Source organism: Oncorhynchus nerka, linkage group LG28 (assembly GCF_034236695.1).
Source record: "Oncorhynchus nerka isolate Pitt River linkage group LG28, Oner_Uvic_2.0, whole genome shotgun sequence".
Taxonomy (NCBI): Eukaryota; Metazoa; Chordata; class Actinopteri; order Salmoniformes; family Salmonidae; genus Oncorhynchus; species Oncorhynchus nerka.
This window is the reverse complement of record NC_088423.1, coordinates 67,950,527-67,966,407: the sequence shown is the minus strand read 5'-3', so window position 1 is coordinate 67,966,407 and position 15,881 is coordinate 67,950,527. Positions and strand designations below refer to the sequence as shown.

General features: G+C 47.3%; 1 protein-coding gene across 14 annotated transcripts in view; it reads right to left on the bottom strand.

The window, feature by feature from the left end:
* LOC115113578 (tight junction protein ZO-1-like) overlaps positions 1 to 15,881 on the bottom strand; it is a 179,298-nt gene that overhangs the window by 30,961 nt on the left and 132,456 nt on the right. For 9 of the 14 annotated variants that reach the window (XM_065013035.1, XM_065013036.1, XM_065013032.1 and 6 more), the window contains 12 exons: positions 13,532 to 13,668; positions 11,058 to 11,163; positions 10,764 to 10,914; positions 9,596 to 9,704; positions 9,185 to 9,404; positions 7,454 to 7,638; positions 7,159 to 7,254; positions 6,807 to 6,833; positions 5,837 to 5,919; positions 5,331 to 5,541; positions 1,581 to 1,681; positions 705 to 1,055 (listed from right to left, as the gene is read on the bottom strand). In XM_065013035.1, the coding sequence (XP_064869107.1) occupies positions 705 to 1,055; positions 1,581 to 1,681; positions 5,331 to 5,541; positions 5,837 to 5,919; positions 6,807 to 6,833; positions 7,159 to 7,254; positions 7,454 to 7,638; positions 9,185 to 9,404; positions 9,596 to 9,704; positions 10,764 to 10,914; positions 11,058 to 11,163; positions 13,532 to 13,668 (1,777 nt within the window). The remainder of the gene's footprint in view (positions 1 to 704; positions 1,056 to 1,580; positions 1,682 to 5,330; positions 5,542 to 5,836; positions 5,920 to 6,806; positions 6,834 to 7,158; positions 7,255 to 7,453; positions 7,639 to 9,184; positions 9,405 to 9,595; positions 9,705 to 10,763; positions 10,915 to 11,057; positions 11,164 to 13,531; positions 13,669 to 15,881) is intronic. The other 5 variants (XM_065013037.1, XM_065013038.1, XM_065013045.1 and 2 more) reach the window with 1 other exon arrangement.

The window sequence follows — 15,881 nt, the reverse complement described above, 5'->3', positions numbered from 1 at the left end:
GTGAATACTGATTATAACAGTCACACTAACACAGGTCGTGAATACTGATTATAACAGTCACACTAACACAGGTCGTGAATACTGATTATAACAGTCACACTAACACAGGTCGTGAATACTGATTATAACAGTCACACTAACACAGGTCGTGAATACTGATTATAACAGTCACACTAACGCAGGTCGTGAATACTGATTATAACAGTCACACTAACGCAGGTCGTGAATACTGATTATAACAGTCACACTAACACAGGTCGTGAATACTGATTATAACAGTCACACTAACACAGGTCGTGAATACTGATTATAACAGTCACACTAACGCAGGTCGTGAATACTGATTATAACAGTCACACTAACGCAGGTCGTGAATACTGATTATAACAGTCACACTAACGCAGGTCGTGAATACTGATTATAACAGTCACACTAACGCAGGTCGTGAATACTGATTATAACAGTCAAGCTTATTCTTGCTTTTTTCTCTTTTTTTCTTCAAAAATAAAAAAAACACACAAACAACAATAGTGAATAAATACTTAAGTGGATACAAATTTTCTTTCCATCTTTTTTTCTTTGTTTTGTGTTAGTAGATAATACTGTTTTAAAACACTGCTTCAATAGCGGCGCCAGAACACTCTCCTCACGCACACCACGGATTCGAGACAACAGGGCAGATGAACGGCTCTCATAAACGGTACCTGCTGGGCCACTGGTGCCTTGAACCCGGCTGGGTCGATCCGGTTCAGGGGGTCGGGCTGCACTGTGTGCTGGTACCCGCCGTACCTCAGGGGCTCCTGGATGACTGGCGGGTCCTCTCGGACGGGCTCCGAGGAGCGGGTGATGGCGGGCTCAGTGGGCAGGCCCACCTCGTCGTTCAGCGTCTCGTCTAGTTCCTGGTCGGTGTAGGCCCCGCCCTCTGTGTCCGTGTCCTCGTAGTCGGAGGTGTGGCGGCTGTCCGTGCTGTACATGGAATACTCACTGCCCGGAGCCGACAGGTACGACAGACGGTCATCATGCAGATCCAGGTCATCATCTGGAGCACCGTCCGCCTGGGGAGACACGACAGGAGGACAGCAGGGGAGAGAGGGAGGGAGAGGGACAGGGGGAAGGGACAGGGAGAGGGACAGGGAGAGGGACAGGGAGAGGGACAGGGAGAGAGGGACAGGGAGAGGGACAGGGGGAGGGACAGGGAGAGGGACAGGGAGAGGGACAGAGAGGGAGAGAGACAGGGAGAGGGACAGGTAGAGGGACAGGGAGAGAGGGAGGGAGAGAGGGACAGGGAGAAGGACAGGGAGAGGGACAGGGAGAGGGACAGGGAGAGGGACAGGGGGGAGGGACAGGGAGAGGGACAGGGAGAGGGACAGGGAGAGGGACAGGGACAGGGGGAAGGGAGATAAAGAAAGAGCAGATGCAGAAACATTACAGTGTGGAGAGACAGAGAAATGAATGGCAAAGAAAAACGTATTCATGCACAAAATATATTGTCTGACATAAATTTGAATAAAACATTTTCATGAAAATGAAATGTATTGGTAAGTGTTTGATGTGGTTAGTCTCGGCGCTGAGTATCTTACCTTTCCCTCTGAAACCCACACCAGCTGGTTCTGCTGCTGTTGAATGGTCTCCTTCAGGGCACCGTACCACCCGTCATTCATATTATTCATGTTAATGGTGGCTTGGGAAGGATAGAGCGAAGAGAAGGAGCAGAGACAAAGCACCACTCAAATGAACAGTCAGCCGATAACACAATTCTCATAATCACTGTGAAAATCTGTTCTCACAACCTCATGAAAAACCATTACGATTAACACATCAGAGTCCAGTTTCCCGATAGCAATGGAACGTTGACAACACCACGCAGAGAGAATGGTCACTTATCGTGCCGTTGGAGCATGTGTCGATACTGATAGGATCAAAAGACAGGAAGCGCTGATCTAGGATCAGCTTTCTCCATTAAAATCTTACCTTAACATTCTAATTATGTCAAAATACTGACGACGGATTAGCTCCTCGACTAGAGAGATATTTTTGAGATATATTGAGACAAATTACAGACAGTACCCTACAAGTAGCAAAACAGAACTCAATTGATTGAACATGAAATGTATTTCAATATGACTGAAATAGGCCTATAGCCTATTGTTTATATTTTAATGCAGTCATCTTGATTTTCATTTGAACCACCTTTTTATATGTCACTTGTTTGTATCAATTGCAAAGACATTGGCAACTTTTGTATTTGTAGTCAACTTTGTTCTGAAGTTCTCGGTGGGACAGAGAGACGGATAAACCATGTGATTCCATGTTTATTGAAGATCTTCTGTGTATAAAGTGACGCGGGGGGGCAAAACAAAATTGCCGCACTTAGCTGTTCTACGAGTGGTCTGTGGCAGGCGTTAGATTACGAGTGTTTTCAAGTGCAACGTTAACGATGGTTTGGGGGAAAACAGCTCTGAGATTTAACGATGCACCTACGAAGGTTCTAACGATGAACTTAACCTTAAGATGCTTTTGGGAGACCGGGCCCTGAACTAGTAAGTAATTGATATGTCTAACTAGCATTGATTCAGATATTGATGATTCATTATTGTTCTACATGAGGCGAAAAGCTTATTTCCAGTATCACCCCAGAGTTGTTGCGGTGTGTAAGCACAGGTTGTTGCGGTGTGTAAGCACAGGTTGTTGCGGTGTGTAAGCACCGGTTGTTGCGGTGTGTAAGCACAGGTTGTTGCGGTGTGTAAGCACAGGTTGTTGCGGTGTGTAAGCACAGGTTGTTGCGGTGTGTAAGCACAGGTTGTTGCGGTGTGTAAGCACCGGTTGTTGCGGTGTGTAAGCACAGGTTGTTGCGGTGTGTAAGCACAGGTTGTTGCGGTGTGTAAGCACCGGTTGTTGCGGTGTGTAAGCACCGGTTGTTGCGGTGTGTAAGCACAGGTTGTTGCGGTGTGTAAGCACCGGTTGTTGCGGTGTGTAAGCACCGGTTGTTGCGGTGTGTAAGCACAGGTTGTTGCGGTGTGTAAGCACAGGTTGTTGCGGTGTGTAAGCACCGGTTGTTGCGGTGTGTAAGCACAGGTTGTTGCGGTATGTAAGCACAGGTTGTTGCGGTGTGTAAGCACAGGTTGTTGCGGTGTGTAAGCACCGGTTGTTGCGTGTGTAAGCACAGGTTGTTGCGGTGTGTAAGCACCGGTTGTTGCGGTGTGTAAGCACAGGTTGTTGCGGTGTGTAAGCACAGGTTGTTGCGGTGTGTAAGCACAGGTTGTTGCGGTGTGTAAGCACCGGTTGTTGCGGTGTGTAAGCACATGTTGTTGCGGTGTGTAAGCACAGGTTGTTGCGGTGTGTAAGCACCGGTTGTTGCGGTGTAAGCACAGGTTGTTGCGGTGTGTAAGCACCGGTTGTTGCGGTGTGTAAGCACAGGTTGTTGCGGTGTGTAAGCACAGGTTGTTGCGGTGTGTAAGCACAGGTTGTTGCGGTGTGTAAGCACCGGTTGTTGCTGTGTGTAAGCACCGGTTGTTGCGGTGTGTAAGCACAGGTTGTTGCGGTGTGTAAGCACCGGTTGTTGCGGTGTGTAAGCACAGGTTGTTGCGGTGTGTAAGCACAGGTTGTTGCGGTGTGTAAGCACAGGTTGTTGCGGTGTGTAAGCACAGGTTGTTGCGGTGTGTAAGCACAGGTTGTTGCGGTGTGTAAGCACCGGTTGTTGCGGTGTGTAAGCACCGGTTGTTGCGGTGTGTAAGCACAGGTTGTTGCGGTGTGTAAGCACAGGTTGTTGCGGTGTGTAAGCACAGGTTGTTGCGGTGTGTAAGCACAGGTTGTTGCGGTGTGTAAGCACCGGTTGTTGCGGTGTGTAAGCACCGGGTTGTTGCGGTGTGTAAGCACAGGTTGTTGCGGTGTGTAAGCACCGGTTGTTGCGGTGTGTAAGCACAGGTTGTTGCGGTGTGTAAGCACAGGTTGTTGCGGTGTGTAAGCACAGGTTGTTGCGGTGTGTAAGCACAGGTTGTTGCGGTGTGTAAGCACAGGTTGTTGCGGTGTGTAAGCACAGGTTGTTGCGGTGTGTAAGCACCGGTTGTTGCGGTGTGTAAGCACCGGTTGTTGCGGTGTGTAAGCACAGGTTGTTGCGGTGTGTAAGCACCGGTTGTTGCGGTGTGTAAGCACAGGTTGTTGCGGTGTGTAAGCACAGGTTGTTGCGGTGTGTAAGCACAGGTTGTTGCGGTGTGTAAGCATTGGTTGTTGCGGTGTGTAAGCACCGGTTGTTGCGGTGTGTAAGCACAGGTTGTTGCGGTGTGTAAGCACCGGTTGTTGCGGTGTGTAAGCACAGGTTGTTGCGGTGTGTAAGCACAGGTTGTTGCGGTGTGTAAGCACCGGTTGTTGCGGTGTGTAAGCACAGGTTGTTGCGGTGTGTAAGCACAGGTTGTTGCGGTGTGTAAGCACAGGTTGTTGCGGTGTGTAAGCACAGGTTGTTGCGGTGTGTAAGCACCGGTTGTTGCGGTGTGTAAGCACCGGTTGTTGCGGTGTGTAAGCACAGGTTGTTGCGGTGTGTAAGCACCGGTTGTTGCGGTGTGTAAGCACAGGTTGTTGCGGTGTGTAAGCACAGGTTGTTGCGGTGTGTAAGCACAGGTTGTTGCGGTGTGTAAGCATTATATTACCACTGTTGTATCTATGAGCTGTCATGAGTCCAACAACACTTATGTCTATAGCGCTGCCTGGCAGATGTCAATCTGTTTGACCTTACACAAATACCACAGGTGACACTTCTCTGTTGTTCTCTCTCTCTCTAGGCTTGTTCTTAAAATACCAGGCAGTGCTTCATCTACAGACCCATGTGGAATAAGGGAGTAACTCAACATGGATGGGAAAGGAGAGGCTGTCTGTGCTCTCTGCTCTCCTGGGGTCTCTCTCTTTATTGCCAGCAGACGCTAAAAAAAATGAAGAGACGCCTCCCATTTCATACGGGGCAGGGCCGTGCAGGGAATGGGTAATGACGGCTGGGGTCCTGTGGGAGGTTAGCTCGGAGCCCTGAGCAGCCCTGCCTGCGGGGGACGGGGGACAAGTCCCCCCCACATTCTGAAATTGCATTTTTGTCCGCACCAGTTTTATCATTGGAATGCGATACAAAACGAGGTAACGGTGTGCTTTAGGACCATGCGGACGCCTCCGAGCGGTCGGGTAGGCTGTTTGGAGTATTAATCCGACTGGATTAAAACCAAAGTTGCGCCCCTGGTCCACACTACAGTACAGCACGCAGCCCTAGCCTCTCTCACTCCTGACAACTCCATCTCTCCCTACCTCCCACTCACTAATTCTCTCTTCCCCTCCCTCTCATAGAAACTCACTGGTGAAGAGGTGGTGGTTGTTCTTCCTCAGTTTGAGGGCTCTCTCGTAGAGTTTCCTGGCTGACTTCCTGGACTCGGGGCACAGCCTGGTTCTCATGGTCTTGACGCCCTGCTTGCTGTCCGGGTTGAGGAACACCACGATGGGGTACCACTGGGCGTAGTTCAAACGGTCCACAGCGTTGGGTGTGATGTCCAGCACAGCATGCCGGTCCTAAGGACACCCCCCATAAATAAATAATGAATATCTGATCTATATACGAACACTAAAAGGTTTGCTCAGACTGCTGTTTTAGACTATATTTTTCATATATTGGTCAAATAAAAACGTTCATAATTCAATGAACACCAGAGAGCAGTAGTGAGCCATGGATGAGTCTACCTATGGATGTGTGTGTGTGTACTATATGTGCTTTAAGAGGGGATCTGCCTGTGAGTGCATGCGCGTGTGTGTGTGTGTGTGTGTGTGTGTGTGCGTGCGTATCCGTGTATTAAGTAGTCTCACTCACCCGGTCAATGATCTGTTTAATGGTGTGGAGGCGAATGATCCCGGAGCCTCGCTGGTCTTTTCCTGCGTCTTTGGGCTCACTCTCTGCAGAGGGGGAGAAGGGACAGTGTTACGGTGTCATATTACTGCAGAGCTCACTATGCATCTCAGCTCATTACCTTCACCCTAATGCATGCAATATGCCTTAAGCACATTTCAAAACATAAAATAGGAGGTTGTGTCATTATGAATGTGCGCGTGCAACTACAGACATTACAGTACAGTATAATCCGTAATGCAGGAAATGTGTTACATGTGTGAAAAGCATTGAAGTGGGATAATGCACATACAAGAAGATAGGGAATCATTTCAAATAGATTCATAATTCAAAATTAAAAATGGATATAAAAGTCAGGGGAGTTAAGCAGGAATGTTCTAAAAAGGTTAATTATTTAAACATGGCTAGCCTGGCCTTATCGGTCTATCTGCCAACATAAGGTAATGACCCTTCGAGAGGCCAGCTGACCTGGGTGCAGTTTCACTACTCAGAACTCAACACTTTTCACAGGATCTGGCGCAGAAATGGCCTCTTATCTTTCACCACTCAACTCTACAAAAGCAGCATTCTAAATTGCAGAGTGCTAACATCACTAGCCCTTACATCGTCTCCAATCAAATGTAAAAGTTTAAATTTTAAGTACAGATTATGGTGTAGTCCACACACAGACATTAGGGGCTTGGGAATTAATAATGAAGACTAGTACTGTTATGTATGCAGCTTATTATCTATAGGATTTTGACTGTGCCATGGGTACATGCTCTATAACTAGCTATATTCAGTCATTCCATTCCACAACCTCCCTACAGGCTGAAACAGGCCACACATGACCAACTACAGAAAACACATCTACGGTACAGAGGGTAGGCTACCACCTAGCTAACTAGCATCAATTAGCACTGATACAAACAAGTTGATGCACTTCATGACATACTTTCCACTCCTTCATGTTGCTGTGTTTCTGAAAAGAAAATACAAGGTTTACAGAGATATAGGTTACGCAAAATACGTCCAGGGCTGGAATCACTTTACATGTGGATTTTGGAGTAGTGCACTTAGGAAAATTGAAATTCAATACTGTCGAGGGTGTTAGAATTAACACTACATGCTAAAGATGCTAGCTACTCCCTCAAGTGGACCTGGAGTAGGCAGATGAGGGCGCCCTCTGGGCTCTAACACAGAGCTGCTCTAAGCACTGTGTTACTCCAGCTGTGTGTGTGTGTGTGTGAGACACGGCTGAGACAGACAGTGAGATGGCTACTAATGGCTAGCTAAAGGCTACTCACTGGCCAGCTCAAACAGGTCAGGCTCCTCTCTGGACAGCTTCTCTCGTGCCACGTCTGCGATGGACCCAAAGATCACCACAGGCCTTAGGAACCCAGCTGGATAACAGAAGACACAAAACACCATATTTGACAGTATCAACCCCTCTCAAGGCCGAATGTGTAGGCAACAAACACACGGCTGCATTCCCATTTCTACTCTTTTAGATTGAAGCAATGTACTGGGAAAGCATTCTCAGTGGTAAGCTAGTTTAGGTATTGTGATGTTTCCATGGACTCTGCTCTGGATATCACCTACCCTCTCTCAGCACCACCCTCTCATAGGCAGGGAACTTGGTCTGGACCGGCTGGGCAGACAGGTCCTCTCTGCTCTTCCTCAGGTTCCTCTTGGAGGTCCGCAGACCACGGAACCTCCAGAAGTCAGCCCTGTCACCCCCTGGCGTTTTGGGGAGGGTATACTGCACACTGGACAACTGCTCTGCCCTGTGGGAGGGGGAACAGAGTGGGGTCAGGCAACAGGCAATGGATTCAATGATTGGATTTCAATGGAAACTGCGAACATGTCCTCAGTTTATTTTTAATTTGTGCAGTTAATGACTCATTTACAGCCCTGTTATTCTATACAACTTACCTCGATTCTTATTTATTTTCTCCCCAATTTCGTAGTATCCAATAGCTAGTTACAGTCTTGTCCCATCGCTGCAACTCCCGTACGGACTCGGGAGAGGCGAAGGTCGAGAGTCATGCGTCCTCCGAAACACGACCCCCGCCAACAGCACTGCTTCTTGACACCCTGCCCGCTTAACCTGGAAGCCAGCCACACCAATGTGTTGGAGGAAACACCGTACACCTGGCGACCGTGTCAGCGTGCACGGCGCCCGGCCCGCCACAGGTGTCGATAGAGCGCAATGGGACAAGCACACCCCGGCCGACCAAAACCCTCCCCTAACCCGGACGACGCTGGGCCAATTGTGCGCCGCCCCATGGGTCTCCTGGTCGCGGCCGGATGGACTCAAACCAGGATCTCTAGCAGCACAGCTAGTACTGCGATGCAGTGCCTTAGACTACTGCACCACTCGTTAGGCCACCTCTACTCTATTCTGAAATACTTCTATACCTTTACATAACCTAGAATTCAGTAAACATTTGACTGAAGAGGATACAGGCATGGCCAGGGACACAACGTGGCTGAGTAGCCACGGTGCACCGAGTATAATGGTTACGTTAACGTATGCATGTGACAAATATTGGTGTCACGCTGGTATGTTGGGAGCACTGTGAGGTTCCCCTGTCTGCACCATGGTGTGGAATGTCTCTCTCTCTCTAAACATAGCCAGGGGCTGTTGGTCAGGCCAGGCCAGGCCTAGACTCCAACAGGGACTCTGTCAGTCTGCTGTTTCATTATGAATAGATAGTCTCCTACCCTCACAGGACTCATAGTGAAAATGCCTTCTCACTAGAACAGTTGTCACCTGTGTAATTGAGACTAGGGATGATGTTAATGTATCCTACTTTACACAGCCCAGTTCATCATCTTATGTTTGGGTTGTTGTTTACCATCTCTACACCGACAGCAAGGCTGCTGGTGTCTTATTTGACTACTCCCATCGACCTCCCCTTAGCTACCTTACCCTCTCCACGGAGTAGGCTCTGCTGAAATCTACACTACTGGTTCTAGTTGGGGATGATGTCTCTCTCCTGTATTCTACCTGTTCTAGTTGGAGATGACGTCTCTCTCCTGTATTCTACCTGTTCTTGTTGGGGATGATGTCTCTCTCCTGCATTCTACCTGTTCTAGTTGGGGATGATGTCTCTCTCCTGTATTCTACCTGTTCTTGTTGGGGATGATGTCTCTCTCCTGTATTCTACCTGTTCTTGTTGGGGATGATGTCTCTCTCCTGTATTCTACCTGTTCTAGTTGGGGATGATGTCTCTCTCCCGTATCCCACCTGTTCTTGTTGGGGATGATGTCTCTCTCCCGTATTCTACCTGTTCTTGTTGGGGATGATGCCTCTCTCCTGTATTCTACCTGTTCTTGTTGGGGATGATGCCTCTCTCCACCTCCTGGTGGTTCTTGCCAATGCGTATGGCGAGCCAGGAGCCCAGCTTGCCGTTGTAGAGGGTGTCCACTACACGGAACACCTCTCCCTTGTTGAAGCTCAGGCCATACGGAGACTCCTTCTCATACTCAAAGTGGGTTCGGATGTAGAACGAGTCGCCCACATCAGACTCCACTATCCGACGGTAAACTGGTAGAAGAAGAAATTAAGTAGGGATAAATATTCAGCTATACAATTGAAAGTGTGTGTACAGTTCACATGTAACCAGGTTAACTTAAAATGTGTGTTTCTGTGCAAACTCAAACCTTTACTCTCTCTGACCCGGTCAAGATCGCAACGTTCATTTATCTAACATCTGTTGTCCCCCCCATGTTACTCACCATCCTTCTTCTTCTGGGCCAGAATGGTGACTTCTTCACCCCTGGGAAGGTCTAGGAGGAACAGCACAGCCTCCTCTCGGATGATGTTAGCAAAGTCTACGTTATTTACCTACAGAGAGAAGGGCGAGAGAAGAACAGAGACTATCAGCGCTCCAGGGTTCAGGCCAGTCTACTTCCCCACCTCAACCCCTGCAGTCCCCAGCACAATACCACGTTTATTTACCCTGCTGCAGAGCCAGCGTTTGAACCAGGAACACATGGGGTTGAATCATAGAGAACAACCTTTATCCTCCTCAGAAAGGAGACTTCAAGTCTTTATCTCAACTAGTCACACTGTGAAGGCCAGGAAACACTCACAGGCTCCCTGCCCAGTGGTGGAAAACAACATCCTGGGCTGTGTCTGAAATGGCACCCTATTATCTATAGTGCACTACCTTTCCCTACATAGTGAAGAGGTCAAAAGTAGTGCACTATATCGTGAAAAGGGTGCCATTTGGGACACAATCCTGGAAGCCCACTCATAGGGAATCGCACAGAGTCTAGAGATGTGTTTGTACAGCAGGGAGGGAGGCTAGCAAAGAGGAGGAGTTAGCCCTCCCCACATACCACCTTGGTATGGTGTGGGAGGAACACAAAGCATGGTGTGTTTCGTTAAAATGTGTGGCTAGTGATAAACATGATTAAATGAATCCAACTCTGATATCAGAGGGGACTTCCATCAACAATACTTCAGACAGGGCCTGAGAACAACAACAACGACCTCTATTGTGCAGTTCAGAGTAAACAAAGGAAAGACAGAGAAGAGAAGAGCCAGGCGATGACCTCAGACTGATCCACCGTAATCACCATTTTCTATCTAACATCACTATGACCAGCGACCACACAGTAACACAAGGCTAGTGGGTCACATAGTTTCACAAAGTGTTTCCAACTAAGCGTGGGCAGCGATGAGACCGTTACAAGAACTACAGCAGATGTTCTCCAGCTAGTACAGAGCATACCCTTTATCCACTGTGGGAAAAGAACACGTCAAACCACACATCCTGCGCACTTTCAAAAGAGAAAACTTTACAATGGCCTTGTTGACAAAAATGTGACAATCATACCCAACAGCTAATAATAATAAAATGTGTAAAGAAGATATTACTGTTTGAGATAGACTTCTTACCCTGAGAATCTGGTCTCCTTCCTCCAGACCTTCCTTGGCAGCTGGGCTGTCCTCCAGGACTCCGGCTACAAAGATGCCCACGTCGTTCCCTCCGGCCAGCCTCAGGCCAACACTCTCCCCCTTCTTAAACTTCACCAGCTTCATACTCGGCCTGCATGGGGAGTGGGCATCATACACAAACAGACGTTTAGAGACACTACTGTTCTACAGGGAGCGATTACAAATCAGCAAATAACACGGTACTGAAATAAAGGGAAATAATAACATGGCTTTAACAGGAGGACTGAGGGTTACCTGAGGATGCTGTCATCATGACCAGCGCTGGGCACTGGGGCGTCAGAGGGGCTGACTGGCAGGTCCACATCAGGCTGGCCAGGCTGGGCATACACTGGCTTTGGTTCTACAGGACCAACACACACACACACACACACACACACACACTTTGGTCACATACTGATAGTATGATCACACACACATGTAAACACACTGACCTGGAATGTGAATGTAAAGATTATTAAGAGTTAAGAGTTAAGTTTAAATAGCTACGGGAATAGGTCAACATTACGTAACACTAGAGCAGGGCTTCATGAGAAACTCTGTTTTCCTGGGACCCAAGCTCATGAAAACATGACCCCTTTCGGGGGCCCTAAGCGAGATTTGGTTTGAGGGGCCCCCAGGCCTCACGGGCAAAATAAACTATATATACACAAAAGTATATGGATGGACAGCCCTTCAAATGAGTGGATTTGGCTATTTCAGCCACACCCGTAGCTGACAGGTGTATAAAATTGAGCACACAGCCATACAATCTCCATAGACAAACATTGGCAGTATAATGGCCTTACTGAAGAGCTCAGTGATTTTCAGCGTGGCACAGTCATAGAATGCCACCTTTAAGTGCTGTTATTGTGAAGTGGAAACATCTAGGAGCAACAACGGCTCGGCCGCGAAGTGGTAGGCCACAAAAGCTCACAGAACGGGACCGCCGAGTGCTGAAGCACGTAAAAACGTCTGTCCTCGGTTGCAACATGCAGTAGTGAGTTCCAAACTGCCTCTGGTAGCAATGTCAGCACAAGAACGGTTTGTCGGGAGCCTTATGAAATTGGTTTCCATGGCCGAGCAGCCGCACACAAGCCTAAGATCAACAAGCGCAATGCCAAGCATCCGCTGGAGAGGTGAAAAGATCGCCGCCATTGGACTCTGGAGCAGTGAAAACACGTTCTCTGGAGAAAAAAACACGTTCTCTTGAGAACCATGCCAGGAGAACACTACCTGCCCGAATGCATAGTGCCAACTGTAAAGTTTGGTGGAGGAGAAATAATGGTCTGGGCTGTTTTTCATGGTTCATGCTAGGTCCCATAGTTCCAGTGAAGGGAAATCTTAACACTACAGCATACCATGATATTCTAGACAATTCTCTGGTTTCAAATTTGTGGCAACAGTTTGGGGAAGGCCCTTTCCTGTTTCAGCATGACAATGCCCCAGTGCACAAAGTGAGGTCCATACAGAAATGGTTTGTTGAGATGGTGTGGGAGACTTGACCCCATTGAACACCTTTGGGGTGAATTGGAACACCGACTGCGAGCCAGGCCTAATCACCCAACATCAAAGCCCGACCTCTCTAATGTTGTTGTGGCTGAATGGAATCAAGACCCCTCTGAAATGTTCCAACATCTAGTGGAAAGCCTTCCCAGAAGAGTGGAGGCTGTTCAAGCAGCAAAGGGGGGAACAACTCCAAATTAATGCCCATGAATTTGCAATGAGATGTTCGGTAAGCAGGTGTCCACATACTTTTGGTCATGTAGTGTATTTTAGTGGCCCCCCTCTTTACATTGGAGAGAAAATTTGAAGTTTTAACCTGAATTTCCTGCAATTCTACACATTTTTGCCATGGTGTGTAGAGAAATCTTTGAAGTTTTAAAGCTACTTTCATGCAATTCTACATATTTTGCCATTACTTATGTCATGTTGATATGATATTTGAGTGAGAGTGACAAACAAAATCAATGGGGGCCCCCTGGAGGTCAGGGCCCCTGGTCACGTGCCCTGTGTGTCTGGTCGGTATTCATTTATGACAGTGGAGGCTGGTGGGAGGAACTATACGAGGTATGACTCATTGTAATGTCTGGAATGACGTGGAATGATGTGGTTTCCATATGTTTGATACGGTTCCATTTATTCCATTCCAGCCATATCAATGAGCCCATCCTCTTATAGCTCCTCCCAGCAGCCTCCTCTGGTTCATGATTACAAGTTTACTGTAGATAGCTGGCTAGACTAACTTAGCAATAAAAACAATTGGTAGCTGGCATGGCTAATTGAGTGACTGTCAGTGACTGACAAAAGAGAAAAATTGCTGATGCACAAACAAATTTCAAAATTGCACCTTGTGAATTATACTATTCTAACTCTCAACAGTAAGTTCAGACCCTATATAGATATATTTAAATAATAGATTTAAATAATATATATATGTATATAGTTTTTACTCTGACATGTCACAACCCACCATTAACATGTCTGTGACCCACTTTGGGTCGCGACCCATACTTTAAGAAAGGCTGCACTAGAGGAATGGACTAGAGTACTATGGACTGGGCTTTTCTGATATGTGGGACAAGGAGTACAGAGCGCATTCCAATCCAGGGCAGAGGAGAGGGGGAAGCAGAGAGGGATAGGCACAGTACAGAGGAGTGTCAAGGCCTGTTTTGGTTCAGGCAGTTAGACAGGTGGAGGCAGCTGTGGAGGCAGCAGGGGTCCTGACTGACCTGGCAGCGGGGGCAGTTTGTCCTCTCTGGCCAGTGGCTGGACGCTGATGGCCTGGATTAGGGCCTCCTGGGAACCTTTAACAGGAGTCGACATCACCCCGGGCTTGGAAATCCTCTCCTCATCTCGACTTCTGTGGCTAGAAAAAGAAACAGTTGATTATTTATTTTGGGTTTGTTCATTATTTCCTTTGTAGGCCTACATAGTGAGATGAAGAATGGTAGCAATTATGAAGAGAGAACAGAAAGGTAAATGGATGAACCCTGAGTCTAATTAAAAAATATAAAGTATCGGAGACAAAACAATGTAGCATGACCTCTGCACCATCTCCACAGAGGGGTTCTGTTCTATAAAACTAATAACAGAGCTTCCTGCACAGGCTGTGCGGGGAAGGTCCTGCTGTTTTAGCCCTGGGACGTAGCTACGGTGATGGAGTGTGTGTGATCTGTGTGTGTTGTTATGAGAGCGCCGTATTACTGACATCACAGCATGGAATGAGTGATAAGGCATATTAGGAACAGTCAAGAACGGCTAAAACTATAAGCAGTTAAAAAGGACGGCCGTCTTCCTCTCAAACTATATTAATAGGGTCAGGACCTAGTCTCTGCTGGCCCTGGTTTCACCTCGGCATTGACTGCATCAGCAGCAGAGCAGACTCCAGGTGCTTTCAGCTGTGTGGTCTAGAGACTGTCCTCTCAACCCTACAGTATCACTAACAACCACACAGAGACCAGAAACACTAAATCAGTCATACCGAAGCAGACATTTTTCTAAAATGTTTTGATTGAGAACTGTGTGCATTACAAATGATTCATTCCAATTCCCTTCTCAACCTTCTAACCAAACCACAGCAGCAGTACTGTCCAATTTGTAAGTCGCTCTGGATAAGAGCGTCTGCTAAATGACTTAAATGTAAATGTACTGTATACCTGCCAGAGCCAGTCCCAGCTCCAGCTCACGGCAGCCAGGCACTGAGTGTTCAGATCAGATGTGTGAATGCCGTGCTCCGTCTCCGCAGCTCTACTCGGCTGTTTCTAAGAACAATGGGCGAATTCCAGCCTGGTCACGTGACCCCGAAGCTGGTATCCAGCAGCTTTTTACACGAGACGAATGAAGCGGTAAGCTGCACTACAGCCTGACTGTGTCCCCATCTTACACCCAGCGCTCACTCACTCTCCCTCACACAGGACTTTAACAGGATAACATGCACTCACGTCCCAAAGACAAAACCAAACTCAAACAACAGCAAAACGTGTTGGCTTGAAAAGTGAAATGGTGACCCTTGCATTTCTAGTATTCCATTTCCTGTCTTTGTGAGAACAAATGAAAACACTCCATCAAACGTCTCCCATTACAATTATTCAACAGTGGAATTCCAGATAATGCGTTTAAAGTTCAGAGTGCATTAGGGAATGTAAATATAAAGACATATTAAAAAGGGCTGCAGGGCAGTCTGCGTTGCAAGGGATGAATTTCAACAAAGCTATAATCGCCTGTCTATTTGTCTGTCCGTCCGTCAGTCAGAGAGGGCCTGTTGGCCTGTCCTGGCACCGCCCCTGTCCTCAATGCCCTGTCCTGGAGGCAGCATATCAACTAAACATAAATCCCTACGTACTGCTTTCACCTTGCCTCCCTCCCTCCTTTCTCTCCTTTTCGAAACACAACAGTACACAAGGACCAATGCACAAATCTGCAATCTGTTTCTTATTTCCTCCTGTGGCATCAATCTAAGGTTACGCTGTATAAACGGACATCGCAACACAATAATCTTGTTGTGATAAAATGTGTTTTGCATCATGCAAAGAGGGATACTTTTATTGTTTAATTCCCACAGACCCCTGTCAAAACATCCATCTAACATGGGACAGTTGCACAGCTTTTTTTGTGTTATTTGGGGAAAATCCCTTACAAAACCAAATGCAGGAGGCTACCTAACATTTTCACAGTTCAATGAGGTACTCTCACAAAGACGTTTTTTTTATTTCACCTTTATTTATACAGGTAAGTCAATTAGTCAAGTCTTGATTACAATGGCGACCTGATTCCATATTAGGGAATGGTTTCTCACAGGGACAAGGGAAACATTTAACTATAGAGAAAAACTAAACTCTGTGAACCGTCTGATTCTGGGGCAAATCTCTGTGGGAAGTGTGTCAAATTCCTGCCTGGCTTCCTGCATAGCAAATACATACTGTGATGAGTCCTGCATGCATACTGGTCTGGTTATAGCCAATCCCTGCTGACACTCACCATTTAGTCCCTCTTGACTGACATTCATAAAGAGCAAACAGAGTATGGCTTAGAACTAGACTACCAACATTCAAACAAAGTGCTCAAGGCTCAGGAATACAA